General features: G+C 43.2%; 1 protein-coding gene across 1 annotated transcript in view; it reads left to right on the forward strand.

The window, feature by feature from the left end:
* Window positions 1-897: 897 nt before the first annotated feature.
* RGS20 (regulator of G protein signaling 20) overlaps window positions 898-18,584 on the forward strand; it is a 40,190-nt gene continuing 22,503 nt past the window's right edge. The window contains exons 1-2 of the mRNA XM_086742334.1: window positions 898-1,020; window positions 17,930-18,301. Of these exons, the coding sequence (XP_086598460.1) occupies window positions 898-1,020; window positions 17,930-18,301 (495 nt within the window). The remainder of the gene's footprint in view (window positions 1,021-17,929; window positions 18,302-18,584) is intronic.

Consider the following 18,584-nt stretch of genomic DNA (forward strand, 5'->3'; position numbering starts at 1 on the left):
TCCCACACAAGGAACACTATTACTTGCTTAGCTCTCACTACAACAGCATTGCTAATGTCCAGAAGTATAAATTATGTTTAAATAATTATTAGAATGAGAAGTTCATAACAATTTAATATTCCTCCTAATTTTTCTGTGTTTCTCCTACCTGTATTTTGAAAAGCACAAAAATTAAATAGTGAGTGAATGTTGACAAACAGAAGGCAAAAGCCTGGCAGCCCTCTGTAAAGCTAAGAGAAATAGTCTATTAATAATCTACCTGGAGCCTTAGTCTTTATATCTAGCTTGTCTTTATCCGCAGACGTGGGTGCTGCTCATGTGGTGTTTTCATCGGGGCTGGAAGGATTACCAGTAGACCATCTGTTCAGTCGGTGAGAAAAAAATGTGATTGACAGATGCCACCGACCTAAGACAGACATCTCCATTTGGTGCTGCCTGCAGAGTATAACTACATGCTGAGTTGCTTCTTCCTTCAAGTTGTAAATTAAATACCTTCACTCTGAGGTGGTAAAATGTGTTTCATGATTGTTCCAGCCTGTTTCTCTGACATGTGCTCAACCACTATGCACCTGTCTTCCTCCTTTTCAACTTACTAAAACCTACAAAGTCGTAAATCTAATCTCCAAGCTGGCACGACACTGAGGGGATGAGACACCGCAGATATCTGAGGGCAGATAATCCTGTTTGTCTCCACAACTGTGGAGGCTGCAGGAAGAACTGGCAAGCTGCAAGAGGCCCTGGCATCTGCCCATCAGTGTAAGGGCAAGCCATCTCTATGTTGTTGTCATTCAGCCCAATGTCTGGGATTTGGTTTTGTTTCATCGTTAAATAAAAGCGGTGCTTTTTCAAAAAAGGTCACTGTAAAATTGGATTAAGGAACAGCCTTTTTATTTCTCAATGTGGAGGCAAGTTTTCTTCTACTTCAGGACTCACAGCTATCGTGCAGACAGCTATCAAGCAAAGGAGACCCTCCAAAATGAAGATGAAGAGGATATTAAAGCAGCACAGCGACTTCTCAAGGTAAGGCAAAATCCAGGGTTATCCAAATGTCCTGAAGGAGGGGGGAAATGGTGTCTCTGGTAAGAAGGAGAAAGAAAGTGTTAATGTAATGTATTACAGTCGTAGACTGTTTCTCACCAAGATATCGGTATTCATGTAGTTTTCCATTATTTCTGAGCCTCATCTTCTGCCCTCTGTTCCTCAGCATGTTGCAACCACAGTGACATAGGAGGTGGTGATCCGCCTTCCTGTTAAGTATCTGCTTTCAAACAACAAATTAAACACAACCATCTAGCTCATAAAAATGATTCATACTTTGTAGAGCTGATCTGTAGTTAAAAGGGTGAGGCGAAACACATTGCTTCATGGTTTTTAGACACTGAAGAGATCTGCATTTTTAACCAGTGCTACCTCAGATGATTTTTATTGGTACTTAACAAAAGAAGATACCCCAAAGAAAATGAATGCATTCTAATACTAAAATCTATTAGGGTGTTACAGTAAATCCTCTTTTGTGAACCTGTAGACCTGAACCATTTTCCTTAATTAAAAACAACACTCACTTGTCCTCTAGATTTTGTCAAAAGCCTGAAAGCTGCCTGAGGGGCAAACCAGTGGTATTTATCGTGAGCAGCACACTGCTGTGCGGCTCGACAGAGCAAGAGGGACAGGTGCAAAAAACTTGTATCTTGTTAAAACTTTGATGCAGAAGTGGTGCACCCTGGTGCACAGTGGGAAGAGAATGTGATAGCAAAGTCACTCACTCTTGAAACCATTAAATCTGGGGATTTTTCAGACTAACTTAGCACCGAAGTGGAGAGGAACCAGGGTAGCCAGTTGAGGTTGTTGGCAGGGTGGTGAAATGCAAGATGGGGGAAGAAGCCATTCCCTATTCCACATCTGTCCTACAGACATTCAAGTTAAAGCAAGAATTGGCTTCTCCATCCCATCTCCTTAGCCAATGCACGTCTGTTTCTGGGAGGCTGTTTCATTTGAATTCCAGGAATACACTCATCAGAAATCCTAAATTACTTTTGCTGCTTTTTCTGAGAGGAAATACTCAGCCTGCTTTGCCACTATCAGGAAACTGTTTCTGATAATGAACCAAGTACTCTCCTTTCAGAATTTCATGTCATTCTGTCTTGTTATCTGTCCATTTAGCACACCAGCCCTCGCACTTCTTGGCCCTCTTGAAGGCAGAGGGGGTTTTGTCACAGGCACAATGGCTCCTGAATTTAACCCTTGGTAGTCATAACTTCTGAAACCCATATACTGAGTTCTTCACATCTCATGTCCCTAGTCATTTCTCATTTAGCTGTTCCAGGTGAATAGTTCCTTTCAGCTTGGTGATTGCTTTTATGGCTCTTTTCTGAAGTTGTGGTTTCTTGCCAAGACTCAGACAACATGGTGCACAGGACTAAGTCAGGGACCTCACAGAGGTTATTTCTCTGCTCTGAAAAGGGATTTATCTACAGAGCAACCTAAATGACACTGCAAGGTCCAGGGCCACTTACTGTTCACAGTTCCTTAAACACCAGTGCTGCCAGCTTCCCGTCTCCCAGTGGCTCTCTCTCCCATTTATTTGTTCTGTGCTGATGTTTCTAAATGCTGCAGCTCCGTCGATCTGACTCTCATCTCTGGTAGCAGGGACAGCCTGCAGGGACAGCCCAGGAGATGCTCTGTAACCGCTTCATGAGCTCAGCTGAGGTGAAATTGCTGTTGTGTGGAAGCTCTTGTATGAGGCTATACGCTCAGGGGGAACATGTCACCAGAACTTCATAGAGCATATCAGCAAATGATCCTTTCACACATGTAACGTAAGCAGTGTTACTAGTAGTTAATGGGTCTGCAAGGACTCTGTTAGTGATAGGAAGTTAGAAAACGTACCTGTCTAGAAATGTGTGCAGCCCTGAGGCTGGAGAACTGAAATAAGTTGCAAGCTTTACTTCACATAGGAGAGAAATACCTTTCGTTTTACTGATAGGGAAGCAAGGCACAGAGGGTTTCCATGATTTTCCAGGACTTAGGAAATAAACCTGAAGTTTGTAAAGTTCAAAACCAATTTGTCACTTACACTCCCAGAATAGACAAGATCACATTAAAACTTTTTTTTTTTTTTTCTGGTGACTTTGAAGCTTGAAGAAAGTTCAGATTCTTTCTGGTAGAATGTTTCTATATGTGACACTAATAGCTATAGACAAACTGTGTCCTTAGACCCATAAATTTGCTTGACTGAGAGGGACTTTGATCAGACTGATTCCCCAGTCCTTATTAATTGCCATATTCCCTTCCACCTTAGGTGAGGTTTTGAATTTGATGCTTCTGAACATGAGCGGTGGCTGCTTCTGAGAGCAAGTTGCCATCTAATTCAACATGCCAAAGTTGAAATATTAAATACATTGAGATTAAAAAAAAACAAACCCAAAACCTTTTAACAGCACACTTTACTTAGGTTTATTTATTCTTGAACATGCTTTAAAAGAGAAACTAACTTACAAGAGAAATGTTTTTGAAAAGTGGTAGGCAGAATTTCAAGGCCTTTTAAATTCTCTTCATGACATTTAAATTAACTCAGTGAGTTGTTTATTTCTAATCTCCATTTACATTGCTTAAACAGCCTTTCCCTCTGACATGTTTGCACCTTTATTTATAAATATGCTAAAAAGCAAAAGTGAATAAACGTTTTACAAGTCTTATCACGAAGATGCAAGGACTTACTTAACCCAGAGTTAACATGGACCCATTCTCATGTGCTCCCAATATACATTTTGTCAGTTAACAAAATAAACACGCCAGAAACATTACACCGTGCAAGGAGATAGTGAGAGGTTGCAAATAATTCACTATATTTTCCTAATGGCAAAATTTGGCCAAAGTCCTGTTACACAGAGCTCATTGCCATCATTTTGTCACAAGAGGATGAGACTCTTCTCCACAAAGATGCCACATTTTAGTTCATGTCCAGATTATATCTGGATAGGACTCATTTCACTTCTATAATGTAATTATGATTTTCTAAGGTTCCAGATTTGGTTGGTTTTACATGAATAATACACCTACAGACAATAGGTAACTGGGTAAGCACAGATAAGACAGCAGTGTCAGGGCTCTGAGGGCACTAGGAAGCATCAATGGCCCTGACCAGCGTCACCTAGGACCTCCACCCTCACCCATGGGCTCAGCAGCTCTATTTAAGCTCAGCCCTGGCAACCTAATCTCTGCCTTCCTGAGCTGTGCTGATGGAGTGCTGGGCAGAAGCTGAAATGGCCGCAGGCACGCTGTCTGGAGGAGCAGCTCAGGGGAAGTACAGCATCCTTCTTCCTTCACCTAGCTAATCTCAGCTCTGCAGAAATCCTTTGGGTTTGGAGATGTCAAACATTATTCTATGAACTGCATGTAATGTGAAAATCACTCGTGACCATGCATGGCTCATCTGAATTATTCAGCAACAGCTATGAATCGTGATTTGTTTGTGAAAATAAGGATCCATTCACAAACAGCTCCAGAAAGGTCAAAAATCATAAGAGATGTTATTTGCAGAGGACAACATACCAGTTGAATGATTGCACTGCTTTGACAAGTACTCCAGTGTCTTCAAGTGATGAGTTCTGTCAGTCCTTAATTACTATTACTGTTCACAGTCCTTCTGAAGTCAGGTATTGTCTTTAACTTTTATAAGATTAGGAAAAGTCCTGATATTAGTAAATATACCCACCCTGTTCAGTCAATATAATTTTCCCAAGTACATTTTCATGTCAAAAGTGTTTATTTGGTGAAGTCTGTTTTTCATACTTAGTCACGGTAGCATTTGTATGTCTTAAAGCTTGTGATTGTGTCATAGTGTATTAGGAACAAACCAAGCAATAACTTATACCAAAACCACATTTTTTTCCGTTCTTTTGAGCAGGTGTTGTGCTTAGTTAAATAGACTAAAACATAGTGTAATAGTCACATTTTATCTAAGTCTTATGTTTGAGATGGGCAGAGGATGCAGACTGTATGGCTGTGGATTAAACCAGCTGGCAGCTAACATTCTTCATCTTTGCCAAAATACTTATTCTTACACAGCAGATATAAAATTTTAGATATGTTTGATGCTCTGTTTTATTCAGGAGCAACAATTTCAAAGGGAGACAGAATTCTCAGAGACAAATAGGAGTATTATAGGGTATTCAGGACCGCCAAATTATGGGCATCTAGTCTTATTGACAACTTCTTTGATAATACAGTATACTTTTAGGTAGGGAGAAGAGTGGGTATTTTGCTGAATAGATTAAGATAATGAGGTAAAAATCACATGCAGTTGGTTTTAAAGGTAAGCAAAATTATTTCTAGGACAAGCTGGAGAACATTATTTCTCTGTGGTCTTCTGTGCTGGTATCAGTCCTTTTGAGACCTGCAGTGTTCAGCAAAATATTGGTGCACGTCTTATCAGCAGACCTATTAGGAGGTTTAAGACCTGTCGGCCCCCAACCCTGCAAGAGGGGCCAGGTAGAAACTGTAAGTGGATTCTCTCGTTTGCAAGACAATTCCTCTGAGGAAAAAGTTCTTTTATGAATTGCTGCTTTCAGAAGTCACAAAGCAGTCCTGGGGCACAGGAGTATTTCAGGGTTACTCCATACCCAGGTCTGTAGCACTTACTAGGGTCAGGTCATCCATGCTGTGAAAAAGCTGTACTAGTCTTTTGAGGGGTTAGAGTCCTCCTTTTATTGGTCATCTGGAGTAGGAGATCTGTTAGCTTAACTATAGTACTTGCAACTATGGTGAAGACATTTAATCTTTGAAGGATTTGCATTCATTGAATCTGTGAGTCGGGTAAAGTTCCTACAGTTTTCTGTATTGGGTGAGGGAAGTAAAACAAACCAATAAGTTGAAATCAAAAAGTATAGGACTGGAATCCAAAATAAACATTAAAATAATTATTCTTACAGCTAAAAACAGCACCATCCACAACAAGCCATGGTCACCCAAGTGACCGGCATTGCTGTGTGCTGTGTTGAGGTGCACTGGTGTCCCCTAGAGCGCACATGTCTGAGCTGGGGACTAGGTGTCTGCGCTTGTATCAGCAGAACTGAGTACATAGGGATAGGATATAAAATGCCACCATTCTGGAGAGGTGGCCATCAGCAGAAACACCCAATGACATTAGAGATAGACCTCTCCTTCCGTCTGTGAATTACGGACCTGAGGCACTCCTGAAATTACACCTCCCTGTCCTGAGGCAGGACAGAGGAGTGCTTTCTCATTTCACAGCCCAGCACTTACTGCTGTTGCCCAAATTGTGGGAAGATAAGGTTCAAAACTTTCCCCTGAGGTAACTTGAAACCACGTACATCAGAAGAATAACCTTACTACTTGTGTCTGTGAGAAGGATAGGAGGGGTCTCTTCCTTCCCTTGTGTTGAAATCATTCTTTGTTGTATAATAATTTAATATTCCTTGCATAGAGGGAGTGGTGATGCTTTGCTGTGTTTAAGCCACTTACGAAGCAGGGGTGGTCTGACATTCACTGAGAAACACTTTTATTTTCCTTTTTAGCAGGTATTCAGTGAGGCCAAGACCAAAACCCACAGGGAGGTTTCTTGCAGATAGATTGGAAAGTTGTCCTCCTTCCCCTCCATCTGTTCAGCCGTGTCCAAGCCAGGGAGGGCACTTCTGAAAGCTGAGGCTGAAAGACCGGCTCCAGCATCTGGGCCACCAGCCTAGGAGGTCAACCCACGCAAATTCAGAGTGGAAGAAAGATCTGAGTCTGTATCTCCGACAAATACGCTAACAGCAGCATTTAGATATGTAGGTCTGTGGGTAGGGGGTGGGTGGTATCTGGGCCTATGGCTCCCAAATGAAGGGTGATGCACATACAGTGCCAAATCAGGCCCATACCTTCTTTTGAAAGATGCAGCGTAAATGCTGTTTCCTGTGTTTAGGAGTTTCTTCTGTCCCTGTGAGGCAACTCCTCATGCACTGTGTTGGCGTTTTTTGGATGGCATGTTTAGGTACCAGCTGTGTCCATGCAGGATGAGGGAGCAGGCACTGGTACTTAATTCAGCTCTATGGGTCCTGCTGGAAGCTGTGGAGGAGCGCAGTGGGGCACCTTTAGCAGGCCTAGCCCTGAAAGACATGCAGCAAGCCACTGGCTTAGCTAGTATCCGTGGATAGGACTCATTTTCACCACTTACTTGCCCATTTTCACCTGGGCAGCCTAGCAGAGATCTTTCATGTTTGGTTTGGAGTTTTCTTCTCCCTCTGTCTCCTCTGAATGTCCATAGTATGCTAGTCTCCTCCAGGCAGCTCAAACCATTAAATATAACTCCTTTAAGAAATAATATATTTTAATCTTTAGCATCATACATGAAAGTAAGAACAGATGAATGCAGCTTGTACAGGAATTATTCTATCAATCAGGCAGAAAAAGTTGTTTGTTTTTTTTACTGTGAGGGTGGTTGAACAGTGGGACAAGTTGCCTAGAGAGGTTCTGAAGTCTCCATCCTTGGATGTATTCAAACCCTGCTCGGCACGGTCCTAGGAAGCCTGAGAGTGGGAGGTGTTGGACTAGACGATCTGCAGAGGCGCCTTCCAGCCTCAACTGCTCTGTGAAACAAAGAACTCTTCACAGCGTCTTTCTTTTTAGACTGCTCTGTAATTACATGGCATAATAATATTTTTTTAATTCATAAAAGATTTTTCTTTTGCATCCAGAAACACGGTTCTGAGAATAGCTAGCTGTTTTGCTCAGCGTTGTCTATGAGCCAATAATAGCTGTGCAGACAGCAATCAGAGGGCATTCTTTTGTAAAAGTTGTCAAAATAATAATGTACTACACATTAATGGGTGGATTACTTGCATATTAATAGTGTGCAAATTTTCTAGTCCTCAGAGGTAATTTGTACTAATTTGCAATTGTGTGTTTTTCCAATTTAGTGATTTACGTATTTTACCTTTGAAGTAGCCCTAAAACTTCCTTTTTAGCTGGGCACCTTTGAAACAGAAAAATGCAGAATCCCGGCCTGATTAGGATATTACGGTCAGAAAGAATTTAATGCATACAAAAAAAACAAAAGATAAACTGTTTTTACACTAGCACTGGAAATTTTATAGCAAGACAATCCTAGACTGACCTGAATTACAGAGACTATTTTCATTAATATAAGATGACCTTCTTTAAGAGGAACAAAATGTCATCCTGGTAAATAAATAACTCACTCAGCCTAAATCTAAGTCAACTAATTTGAGATATGGGTAACTTCAGATTTACAAATATATTACTTTAGGATACCCTTTCACCAGCAAGAATCAACAGTTTAGATAAAAAGATAGTGGGGAAAAGCAACATATCTCTGAAAGACCATGGAGGCTGCCTTAAAAAGGCATCTAGTTTGGGTGTCTGTGAGTCAGGAGGAATTGGCCTGTGCTCCATGGTATGTCTCTCACACTTAGACTGATGAAAGTAAATGATTTACAGTAAAATACAAAACTAAAATGAAGTACCTTTGTGCATCACCAGCCCCAGAGTGATAAGACAGTATCGTTGGTCTTGCTCTGATTTATGGTTTTTCCTAGAGGCCATCATGCGGTAGAGATCACCTGAGCACAGTGTTCGCATCACACCGGTTTTATTTCCAAAACACCTCATGTCCAATTGAAAGAGGAATTGTGGTGTGGTTTTTTTTCAGCTCAGATTTCTCAGGGATTTCTGAGCACCAGAGGAATCCCGAAGTGCCAGAATAAGTCGTGCCCGGGTTGCGGTATCAGCCAGTCCACTCTAATTAGCAAATCCTTCTGGTGACCAGGAGAATGACGTGAGGTGCAGTATCATTGAAGACGGTTCTGAGTGGGAGCTTGACAATGTTATCTGACCTTTGCTGCTAGGATCAACCGTCCTCAAGCCCTTCCTGGCACGGGTTTACCTCTCCTGCTCTTTAAAACCTCAGTAACACAGACTCCACAGTCTAGGCAGCCTGCTCCAGAGCTTCACCATTCTACCATTAAAAATTCAGATATAACCTAAATATCCCTGCCTACTGTTTAAATCCATTACTTCTTGCTGTATATGTAGTGAGGATGAAGAGTAATTTACTCCTTCCCCTTACCTGTTTGTATACAATGCATGCTACCTGACAGGCATTTCCCATGAGTGGTGCAAAGACACAAAAGTCATGAATCACATACATGCTTTTTCACAGCAATTACTTTCCACAATAAATAAATAAATAAATAGATAAATAAATAAATAAATAAATAAATAAAAGACTCTGGGGAAAATAAATGTTTCTTTCAAGCCATTTAGAGCTTACTCAGTCCTACATTTGCTGGCCCCTTCTGTGCAATAACAGGACAACTTTTTACTCCCGTTTATTAGTGTCTCATTGTAAATCAGCTTCATCCAGTCAAAAGAAAGATGCAAAAAGAGATCAGAATATCCTACTACAGATGTCTTCATTTCAAAGCCCAGCTCAAAGTTGCTAGGTGACAGCTAGGTGCGTCCACCTGAGAGCAGGTCAAAGCCAAAGCCCCACCAAGCCAGGAGATGCGAGGGAGAGACCATCACTCTTCTCCCAGAGGCCACACAAGGGATGAAACACCTTGTTTATGTACAATGTAAGTAACTATATGTTTTATCACAAGCATTAAAACTAAACAGTGAGGCAAGCCACATCTAAAAGGTGTGCTGAAAGGTAACGCTTGGGAAATGGCAAGAATCTGTGAGAGGTGAGCTAGTGAAGCCTGGCTCACAATGGGTCTGTGCCTGCTTGCTGACTGATTTTGATGTCTGAGGAGGCTCGGCCTTTCCCACAGCCCATCCCTACGCGAGGCACTGATTCCAATGAAGCTCTCAGGAACTTAGATGTTGAGATCTTTAATTTAACAGATCTTTAGTCTACCACCAGCTGTGGTTGGAAACAGCTCAGGAGGCTAATTGTCCTCAATATTATACTTCTAGTGTTAGTCTCCAAATAAAGCAAATCGAAAATACTGTATTAATTGTTAAAGGTAAGAACAGACTGCAACAACCAGGAGCTGCCCAGTGACACCATCCAAGCAGTAGCTGATGACCTTACAAAATGTCACACCAGTTTTCCTCATTCACTGTTGTAAATGCTTAGCTACGCTCACAAAAAAGATGAAAATTAGTCTCAGGAGTCTAGAGGTGTCAGGTGTAGGCTGAGGAATTCATACAGAAAAAGGGGAAGGGCTCAACTTTGTTTCATTGTTCATTCAGTTCCATTTGTGAACACAGTCTAATTTCAGGAAGCAGCTGTGATTTTTGCCATAACATCTTGTGTGATTTGCTTTAGGGCTCAATAAAGAAGAAAGCAGTTTTAGTGTTCTGACAACTTCACTGTTTCATTTGAGGGTAATCAAGTTAAGAGCAAAAACACTGGATCAGACATAGACCAAGACAGGATAAAATATTTGTTCTTGAACTGCATAACGATTGACATTTGTTTTGAGAGGCAGGAGGATTATAATATTTTAAAGTATCAGTTTTCTTGCAGTGCTTGATTTGGTAAAATCTGTAGTCTCATCTTTTTATTACCAAACTGTTTTGTTTAAACACAAGCATTCTTCTGGGAAGGATGTCTTTGGGGTAAAGAATCTCCTTTTAGGGACTCCTTGCCAATCCTGGAATTTAGTTTCCCAAATAAGCTTTGACACTCGCACCCTTTGTGCCTTTTGGTTCTTGAAACTTGTGCTCAGATTTGCATGGGTACTTAGACTGCGCCAGGGAAGTAGCTGAGTTTCTCCTCTCTGTCCCTTTGTCCTGTTTTTCTCATTTGCAAATTTTTCCTCCATTTACTGCTCCACATTACCCAGAATTCTGCATGTCAATAAATGGGACATCTATAACATCTGTATAGAATATAGGCTCTAAATAAGAGGCTTAAAGGGTGTTTCTCGGTTTACATCCAGATCCTCTGGACTATTTGGCATGGAATAGCTGGAATAGTTCTCCAGTCAGAAGGTTGATAAAGTGAGTCACAGCCTTAAATGCCAGGGACATCTCTTCAAACTAGCATTTCTTTATGTTCACTGAAACTTTTGATTCTGAAAGATAGTTGCTATTTTTATGACAGACTAGCCTTCCTCACGGCACTGTGTTTATTCTTTTCATACAGACCCTGTGCAGATAAATGCATGTGCTTCATTTAAATACAAGAATAGCATCTGTTTGAATGATTTACCTGACCAACAGTGGCATGCTCTGACTATAAAATTGTTTGACTCATAAAAAAGCGGGGCTCTCTCAAGTGTCATATTGGGTTGTAAGCAGACACACTTTAAACAGAAAGAAAAGCCAAACTCTACTGGTTTCTTACCAGCCTTTCCAAATCATCAAGAGAAATAAGTTAAAGGTGTTAAATCAGATCAGAGAAAGTAGAGGCTATTGCAGACAGGACACTTTCAGTCCCATTTAGTCTTTCCTGTGTTTGGTCGGGAGGTAGGTTTGACATGAACGGCAGAAAGGAGATTGGGAGGGACGTTTCGTCCGCTCAGAAGGAGGACATGGTCTTTCAAAACAGTAGTGTAAAGGAGGGAAACCGCCACGAGTGTGGTCTGCTAATGAGTTGTTTTGAACAACGATGCATAAAGATGGGATATAAAAAGGTTTGTCTGAATTTCTACCCATCTGGACTGCTGTTCTCCCTCTCTTAGGACACCTCTAGAAGCACAGCAAAGTGCAGCGTGGTTCCAGTTGCAGGGAAAGATGACAGACAGCCCTGCAGTGGCCAGAGGAAAAGGTCCAGCCTGCAGAAAGGAGTGTCAGTCTCTCTGAGCATCAGACAGGAGAAAGGTGGTTTCACAGGAACACATCAAGTACCTTCCCAAAAAACTCAGTAGCTCTGAGCATTTCTTTTTTTTTTTCTTCTTTTTTTTTTTCCTTGAGGTTCTCTGTATCTATAAGCTGTAACTCAGTATCTGTGGCATTAAGGGAGACCTGATACCATTTGTAAGTCTGCTCCTAAGCCTAAAGCAAGCATGACATTTAGCCGGTAATTTGTGCTGTCTGTAATCACAGTCTCTCTAATCCAGGCATGCCCTTCTATATGGGTAAGATCACCTAAGACCTCTCTGAAGGAAAGATTAGTAGAGATTCTGCAAGGAAGCCCTAGGCCTTTCTGCTCATTTCCATGGGAGCAGCTACGTAACAGGGATAACCTCTAAATCAGTTTTTGTTCAGTTCCATTGATAACTTAGTACACTGGGGTAGATGTCACCTGGAGTTTTCCCATTTCCCAAATACCCCTCCTCACCATCATTCTTATCAGATCAGCTCCTCTTCCTCTCATCATCATTCAAAGGTCTTTTTAAGATACTGGGGAGATACTGCTGGTCACCACCTCAAACTAGGCTGCAATGAGACAAATACAGAGATTGCTCTTCATGCCAGCATCTGTCAGCCTAGAACATTCTTGTTTCTGGGACTATTGTTTTGAACCTCGTACTCTTTAGCAGTCTCTCATTGCCTGCCCTTTATTCTTTTATTCTTCTTTTTCAAAAGAATTATAAGGTATTTTAGCTCTGGTGTCTTTTCATGTTCTCCTACGCATCCTGTGAGTGAAGGATATTTTCTCCCATCAGCCTTTTAACATGGCTGCATAATTCTCCCAGTTCCTCCAGATTTTCTAAGGTCCAAAATCTGATCAAGAGTCAATGGCAGAAGTCACAGTGGCTTCCTCAGGCATCTTGTCAAGCTGGAATATTACTGTGCAGCCACGTTGAGCAACTGGGCTTTCAGATACACTTTGTGCTACTCTGAAACCTCAAGCTGTTCGGGAACATTGGTTCCAAATTGCCCCATTAATCTTCCTTTCTGAAATATAACTACTTTCTAGACCTAAAAATTGGAGTTTTTTCTGTTTTGGATTCTTCTTTAATTTAACTATACTTATTACTTACCAAGTGCCTGTGTGGTAAAGATCCTGCATGATTAGGTTATGTGTGACCCAAAATATCAGGAATATTTCTGCAGGTCATGATTGGATAGGTATCTCTTGAGTGAAATTGGTACTATGGAGATTTTTTTTTTTCTTTCCTAATCATGAAAAGAGGAAAATGTTTGTGTCCTCAGTTTTGATTCATTTAATTTCCTTTACGGGCAAAGAGGACCTCTAATAGCACAAGGAGGAAGAGTGCTTTGGCACGATGTTCAACTGTTCGAATTGTAGGTGCACAGTGACACCTTCTGGAATCTTGTAATGAGAGTTACTGAGCAACGTCCCTCCATCATCTGGAAACTCAGAGTTTTTATATGTAGAAGTTAATCTTTTTTCTGGTCAACATTTTGCCCAGATCTTTGGTACAGGTTTTCTGACATCATCAGGACATATTCTAACAGAAGGTTGTTGTGATGGGAGAATTTATTTTTTTTCTTAATTCAACCCAAACCTGTGGGTTCTTTTAATGATTCCAAATAATTTAAAGGTTTATGCAAAAACAAACAAACAAACAAAAAAAAATAGAGCATAGAATTAGAGATGTATGTTAACCTCATGAGTTTAAAAACTGTAGTTGGGCTTTCATTTTAAACTGTTTATTGACATACGTAAAGTGAGAGGGTCAGACAGAATGTAGTGAGGCTTCAATTTGCCAAACGCAGCAAATGAAATGGATGACACAGTTTCTTAATGCAGTTGTACTTCAGCAAAGCATTCTTTTTTTTTTTTTTGTATGTGTCATATTGCAATTTCTAATTAGACCTTCTTTGCCCAAGCTGCTGGCTTCCTGGGTAGTCTGTCAATCTGCCAAAAATTCTGAGTCACCAGGGATTTTAAGCACACGAGTTGTGCCACAGAACTCTTGTCCGAGGGGGCTTATGAACCCCATGGTGCCCGCATGCATCAGGTGGATGGAGGCCAGAACGGGGAGCAGAGCCGTCACTGAGCTGACTCTGATGCGCTAAAACCCAGCATTCAGTCCTGTTACTGGAAAACATCTCCTTATTTCTAATATTTAATTCCATCTCAAAGATTATTTCTCTTTAAGCTTAGGAGTAACAAAATGTGATATGTAAGAGTGGAAAAGAAACAGGGTTATGCGTGGAGACAGCGGAGGCTCGTTTTCAAACTTCCTGAGACTTCGCAGTAGGAGCTGACTGGTATAAATACTGAGGCTGAGAGTTTTGGCAGAACATACATCTGGGATTGGCCAACCCTGAGAAAGTACATCACCCTAGAAAATAACCTTACAATGCTGAAATAATGAGCAAAGAACTAAGCAAAACCATCAACAGCAAACAATTCTGGCTGCACTGAGCTCTAAGCCAAGTCTGACCATTACAGTAACTTTTCAAGCATTAGTCCTAACATAATGCAATCATAAGTTTTAGCACAGGACCTTGAGGAAACTTAATCCTCCAGCAAAAGACTAAAAGAAACCCTGCGCTCTACATCTGTGCTACTGAACGGTTAGGTTTGGACAATTTGAATGACATGGCACAGGGAACTTCCCAGTGGGACTTTCACACTTGGGCTTACACAAAATAAAATCCACTGGGAAATTAACACATTGCTATTAATGTTGATGAAAAAAATCAAGTACTAATAGGCATCCTTGCATGTGGGTAAGTTAGTTAATCCTCTGTGGACTCATGCAGCTCCATGGTTTGTTTTACGTGTTTGAAGACTCCGGTTTATTCTGCCTCCCATCAACAGTGAACCTACATCTTCTATTTGAAATCAATTACTAATAGATCCATTAAGAAAAATTACTGACACCTGTACGTAACTAATGTTGAAAGAACAGAAATATTTAAAAGTTCAAGAAAGGTGTTTCCCCTAATACCACTGGCATTATGTAAACTTCAAAATGTGGTTACTTAAAAGGCATCTTTTAAAAACACATATATTTATATGTTAGGTTTTTATTAAGGAATAAGATAAAGCAAATACTAGAATACTGTTGATATATTAAAAGAAAAAAAAAATCAAAAAACTAAGTTCAACTGAAGTCCCTGGAAACTCATTTTACTTCTGAAAATATCACCTCTCCCAGAAAAGCCTATCAGTCTTCAAAGTGATTTGTAATAAGTGCACTTTCATGTCAATGAAAATAGCCAAAAATGGCAGCTTACTTTTTGTTTGAATTGCTCCCTAATTCACTATGAATCAGCTCCATTCAACGGTCTAGAAACTCTCTATCTAACAATTGAAGTGAACAGGAAACACTAAAATAGACCAGTACCCGTAAGCCGCCATACAAATGTCTGTGACCTCTCCTTGGGCAAGGAACAGAAGTTCAGGTGTGAGGCCCAGCAATCTGTCCCGACCCCATAAAGCAAAACCGGCCCCCAGAGAGCCAATATGTGCATCACGTCACCCGTTGAAGCGTGACTGCAAGGATGTTGGAATACAATGTTATTAAAATGCAAATGCACGTTCTATATTGCCTTTCTTATAACCTCTTCTTAACATTTTCAATGAGAATACATTTTTTAAAAAGCCATACGAGTTTTCAGTACTAATAAAATTAATTAATAACAACAACAATAACAGGTTTCATCATTTCCACAAAGGCAAAATTAGAAAAATGTATTAACTGGACAAGTCTTCAGAAAGAGCAAGGCTGGAGTCTAAGAAACACACAAAGGAACAATATTAAATAGCAAGGTCACCCCTAGATAAAGCCATTCCTTTCTGATGTAGAATAAAAGAAAATTCTTGCATGCTGGATGGACTTCCCTCCTACAAGTTTATCAATAACTTATGTAGACTTGATGTGAAATGTTCAGGAAAGTCTAATAAAGAGATTTTTTTAATTATTTTCTAGTGACTTATGTGGTAGTAGCTAAAATCAATATTGAGTCCTGGTTTAATATTTACCTTGTATGTTACAAACAAAGGTGCCGCTATGTGGCATGATTTTATTAAATGCACAGTTCATGTGTAAGCACACAATTTTCTATAATGTATTTTGGGAACAGAACCAAGACTCAGGCCCAATACCCCGATACCAAACTAGATTGTCAGGCTGTACACGTTTTGCTTTCTCTCTGTCCTAGTGAAGTTGAATTAACCCGGACAAAGTGGGGCAGCAGTGGGCACTAAGAGTACGGTAACAGACATATGCACACACAGAGTAAGCTACTCTGATGCCTGAGGGATTCAGCATCCATTACTCAGGGAGAAAAGGGGGAGAAGATGCCTGTTTTAGCAATTCTGAGAGGACTTTAGGCCTCCAAGCCGCTCAACAGTTTCAGGATTTAGGTGGTTGTGTACATGTGGAATGATGCAGATGTACCTGCCAACAGGGCTAGGCAGAATTACCTACAAACACCAAACACTGGAAGATGCTCAGCTTAGGTGGCTTTGTTTATCTGACACCATTCATGCTAGGGAGCATGAGTACTGTCTTTTTATACAATACTATGCACTATCACTATCACTACTATTAAGGTTGAAAAAACTAGTCATGTTTAAGAAGGTGTTAGTTGATCATTAGTTAGTTTCTCCCGAGAGAAATGCAAAGGATGGAGCAAGACCATACCTTCCAAAGGGGTTACACTGGGCCAGCACCTGTACTTGTTCAAGCATTCCTGCTAAGATTTAGAAAGCTACTGGGACCATAGCCTAGAGATGGCTTAGCACAGCCACTCACTGGTCTGAGAAATGACTGCCCTTCTTGGCAGCTGACGAGGAGCTGGATTCAAAGGCCAGTGGTGTTAACAGGTGTCAGAATACATGAAGAACGACCTTGGTACACTTACTTTCTTTCCTTTTCTCTGCCAAGAAGTGAGGCGTATTATTTAATCCTAATTGTCAAGCCTCCCTAGGTCCTGTCTGGGCCTTGACAATTGTAATTCAGCACAGAAGTGTATTTAACATCCTAGTCGTGTGCCACAACCAAAAGGGCAGAGATTTGCCACCGGGCAGGAGAAATACCAAGGCAGGGGTGGGGTAGAAAATGAACCTTTTTATTTTTTACGCTCTCCTGGGAACAATGTCCAGCTTCCACCCTAGTTCACCTCTCCAAACAGACCTAGGGGAATTCTCTGCTGCTAAGAAACAGCCAGCTCTCCTTGTGTGCAGGAATGGTTCAGCTCTAACAAGTACCTTGCCCTAGCACCACTGGCGCCACATCTGTGTTCTCCCATTGCTGTCGCAGTGACTTTTAGCCTTCAAAGCTGTGCCATCACTGTGGGAAGGGCTTTCCTCTGCCTCTTTGATGTCAAGAGATTGGTTGCAGGCCAGAAATGGAGAAGGTGTTTTGGCAAGGACCGGGCCTTGATGAGAAAATGGAGCCCTAAGCAGAAACATGCAGAATTCACTGCCATTCGGGCTCTGCCTCCCTTTTCTCTAGCAGGGAGAAAGTAACTTCTCTCCCACCCCGGGCTTAGGCTCCAGTAGAGTGGCTCCCTCTCTCCAGGGCCATCAGACCCAACAAGGAGGGGGAAGATGCTGCTGCCCTGTCGCAGGAGAGGCGAGCGGCGGTGGGGCCGTTTCAGGACCCTGGACAGGGGCGGGCGGCGGCGGCCGCGCCCCGGGGGATCCCGGGGGGTCCCGCCCGCCGCCGCGGCTCTGCTTGGCTTTTTTGGGTGGAGTGCTGTGGGGTGCTTTTTGCGTGTAGATTGCAAGCGGCCGACCTCGTCCCCGTGCCCCTCTGGCACGTTGTCCAGCCTTGAACCGCAAGGGGCACCGGTTCGGTACCAGAAGTCTCCTCCGCTCCGCAGCTGAAGGGGAGACATAGAAAAGTTAAAAACACAGAGCGTGCCCTGGGTGGGGGGCAGCCCCGAGTACCCAGGGGCCCACCTGTGGGGGTTCAAGTCTCCCACCCCCCGGATGAGCAGCGCGGTGGAGGGGCTCCGCTCGGGGCTGGGCGGTGCAGGGCGCCCGCCGGCCCCCCCGGTAACGCTTATTTTGTGGTTTTGTTTTTTTTTTTTCTTTCTCTCTCCCCGCCCCGTCCCCGCGCTCCCACACCTCCCCCGCACGCCGCAGCCTCCGAGGCCCGCCGGGCCCCTCGCCCCGCTCTCAGCTCTGCTCTCCAGCCCCTTCCTGCGGTCCCACCTCCCCGCCCGCCCGCCCCGCCCGCGCTTCGTCTCGGCGCCCCGTCGAAACGCCCCGGGCCCTGGCATCAGCCCCGCCGGTTTGGCCGCGCTGCTGTCCGGGAGCGGGGCGGCCGCCCGCTGCCCTCTCGCCGCCCTGCTGCGGGGCCGCTGGGCTGAGCCACCGCTGGTCCCCGCCCCGGTCCCGGTCCCGGCCCCGCCGCTGCCACCGCCCAGCCGCCTCTCCCCGGAGCGCCGGAGATGCCCGGGGTGCCACGGAGCCCCGCCACCGCAGCCCCGCGCTGCCCCCCAGCCGCCCGGCGCTGTGAGTATCGCTCGTGGGGCCGCATCCGCCCCTTCCTCCTCCTCCTCTTCCTCCCCGCATCGGGGAAGCCGCTATCCGCCCACGTCCCCCCCTAGCCCCCAGCCGGTAGCGGCGTGGGAGTCTCGGGTGAGCTCCCCTGGCTGTGAGTCCCGGGCTCCGCGGGTAAATCCCCGTCGCTCCCCATCACTCCCCGGGTCCGCGGGTTCCTGCGGCCGCCGCGCCCCGCAGCCGGTGCGCGAGCGGGGGGGGAGCGGCCCCGACGGCAGGGGCTGCCCGCCAGGTC

Source organism: Chlamydotis macqueenii, chromosome 2 (genome assembly GCF_036417535.1).
Source record: "Chlamydotis macqueenii isolate bChlMac1 chromosome 2, bChlMac1.mat, whole genome shotgun sequence".
Taxonomy (NCBI): domain Eukaryota; kingdom Metazoa; phylum Chordata; class Aves; order Otidiformes; family Otididae; genus Chlamydotis; species Chlamydotis macqueenii.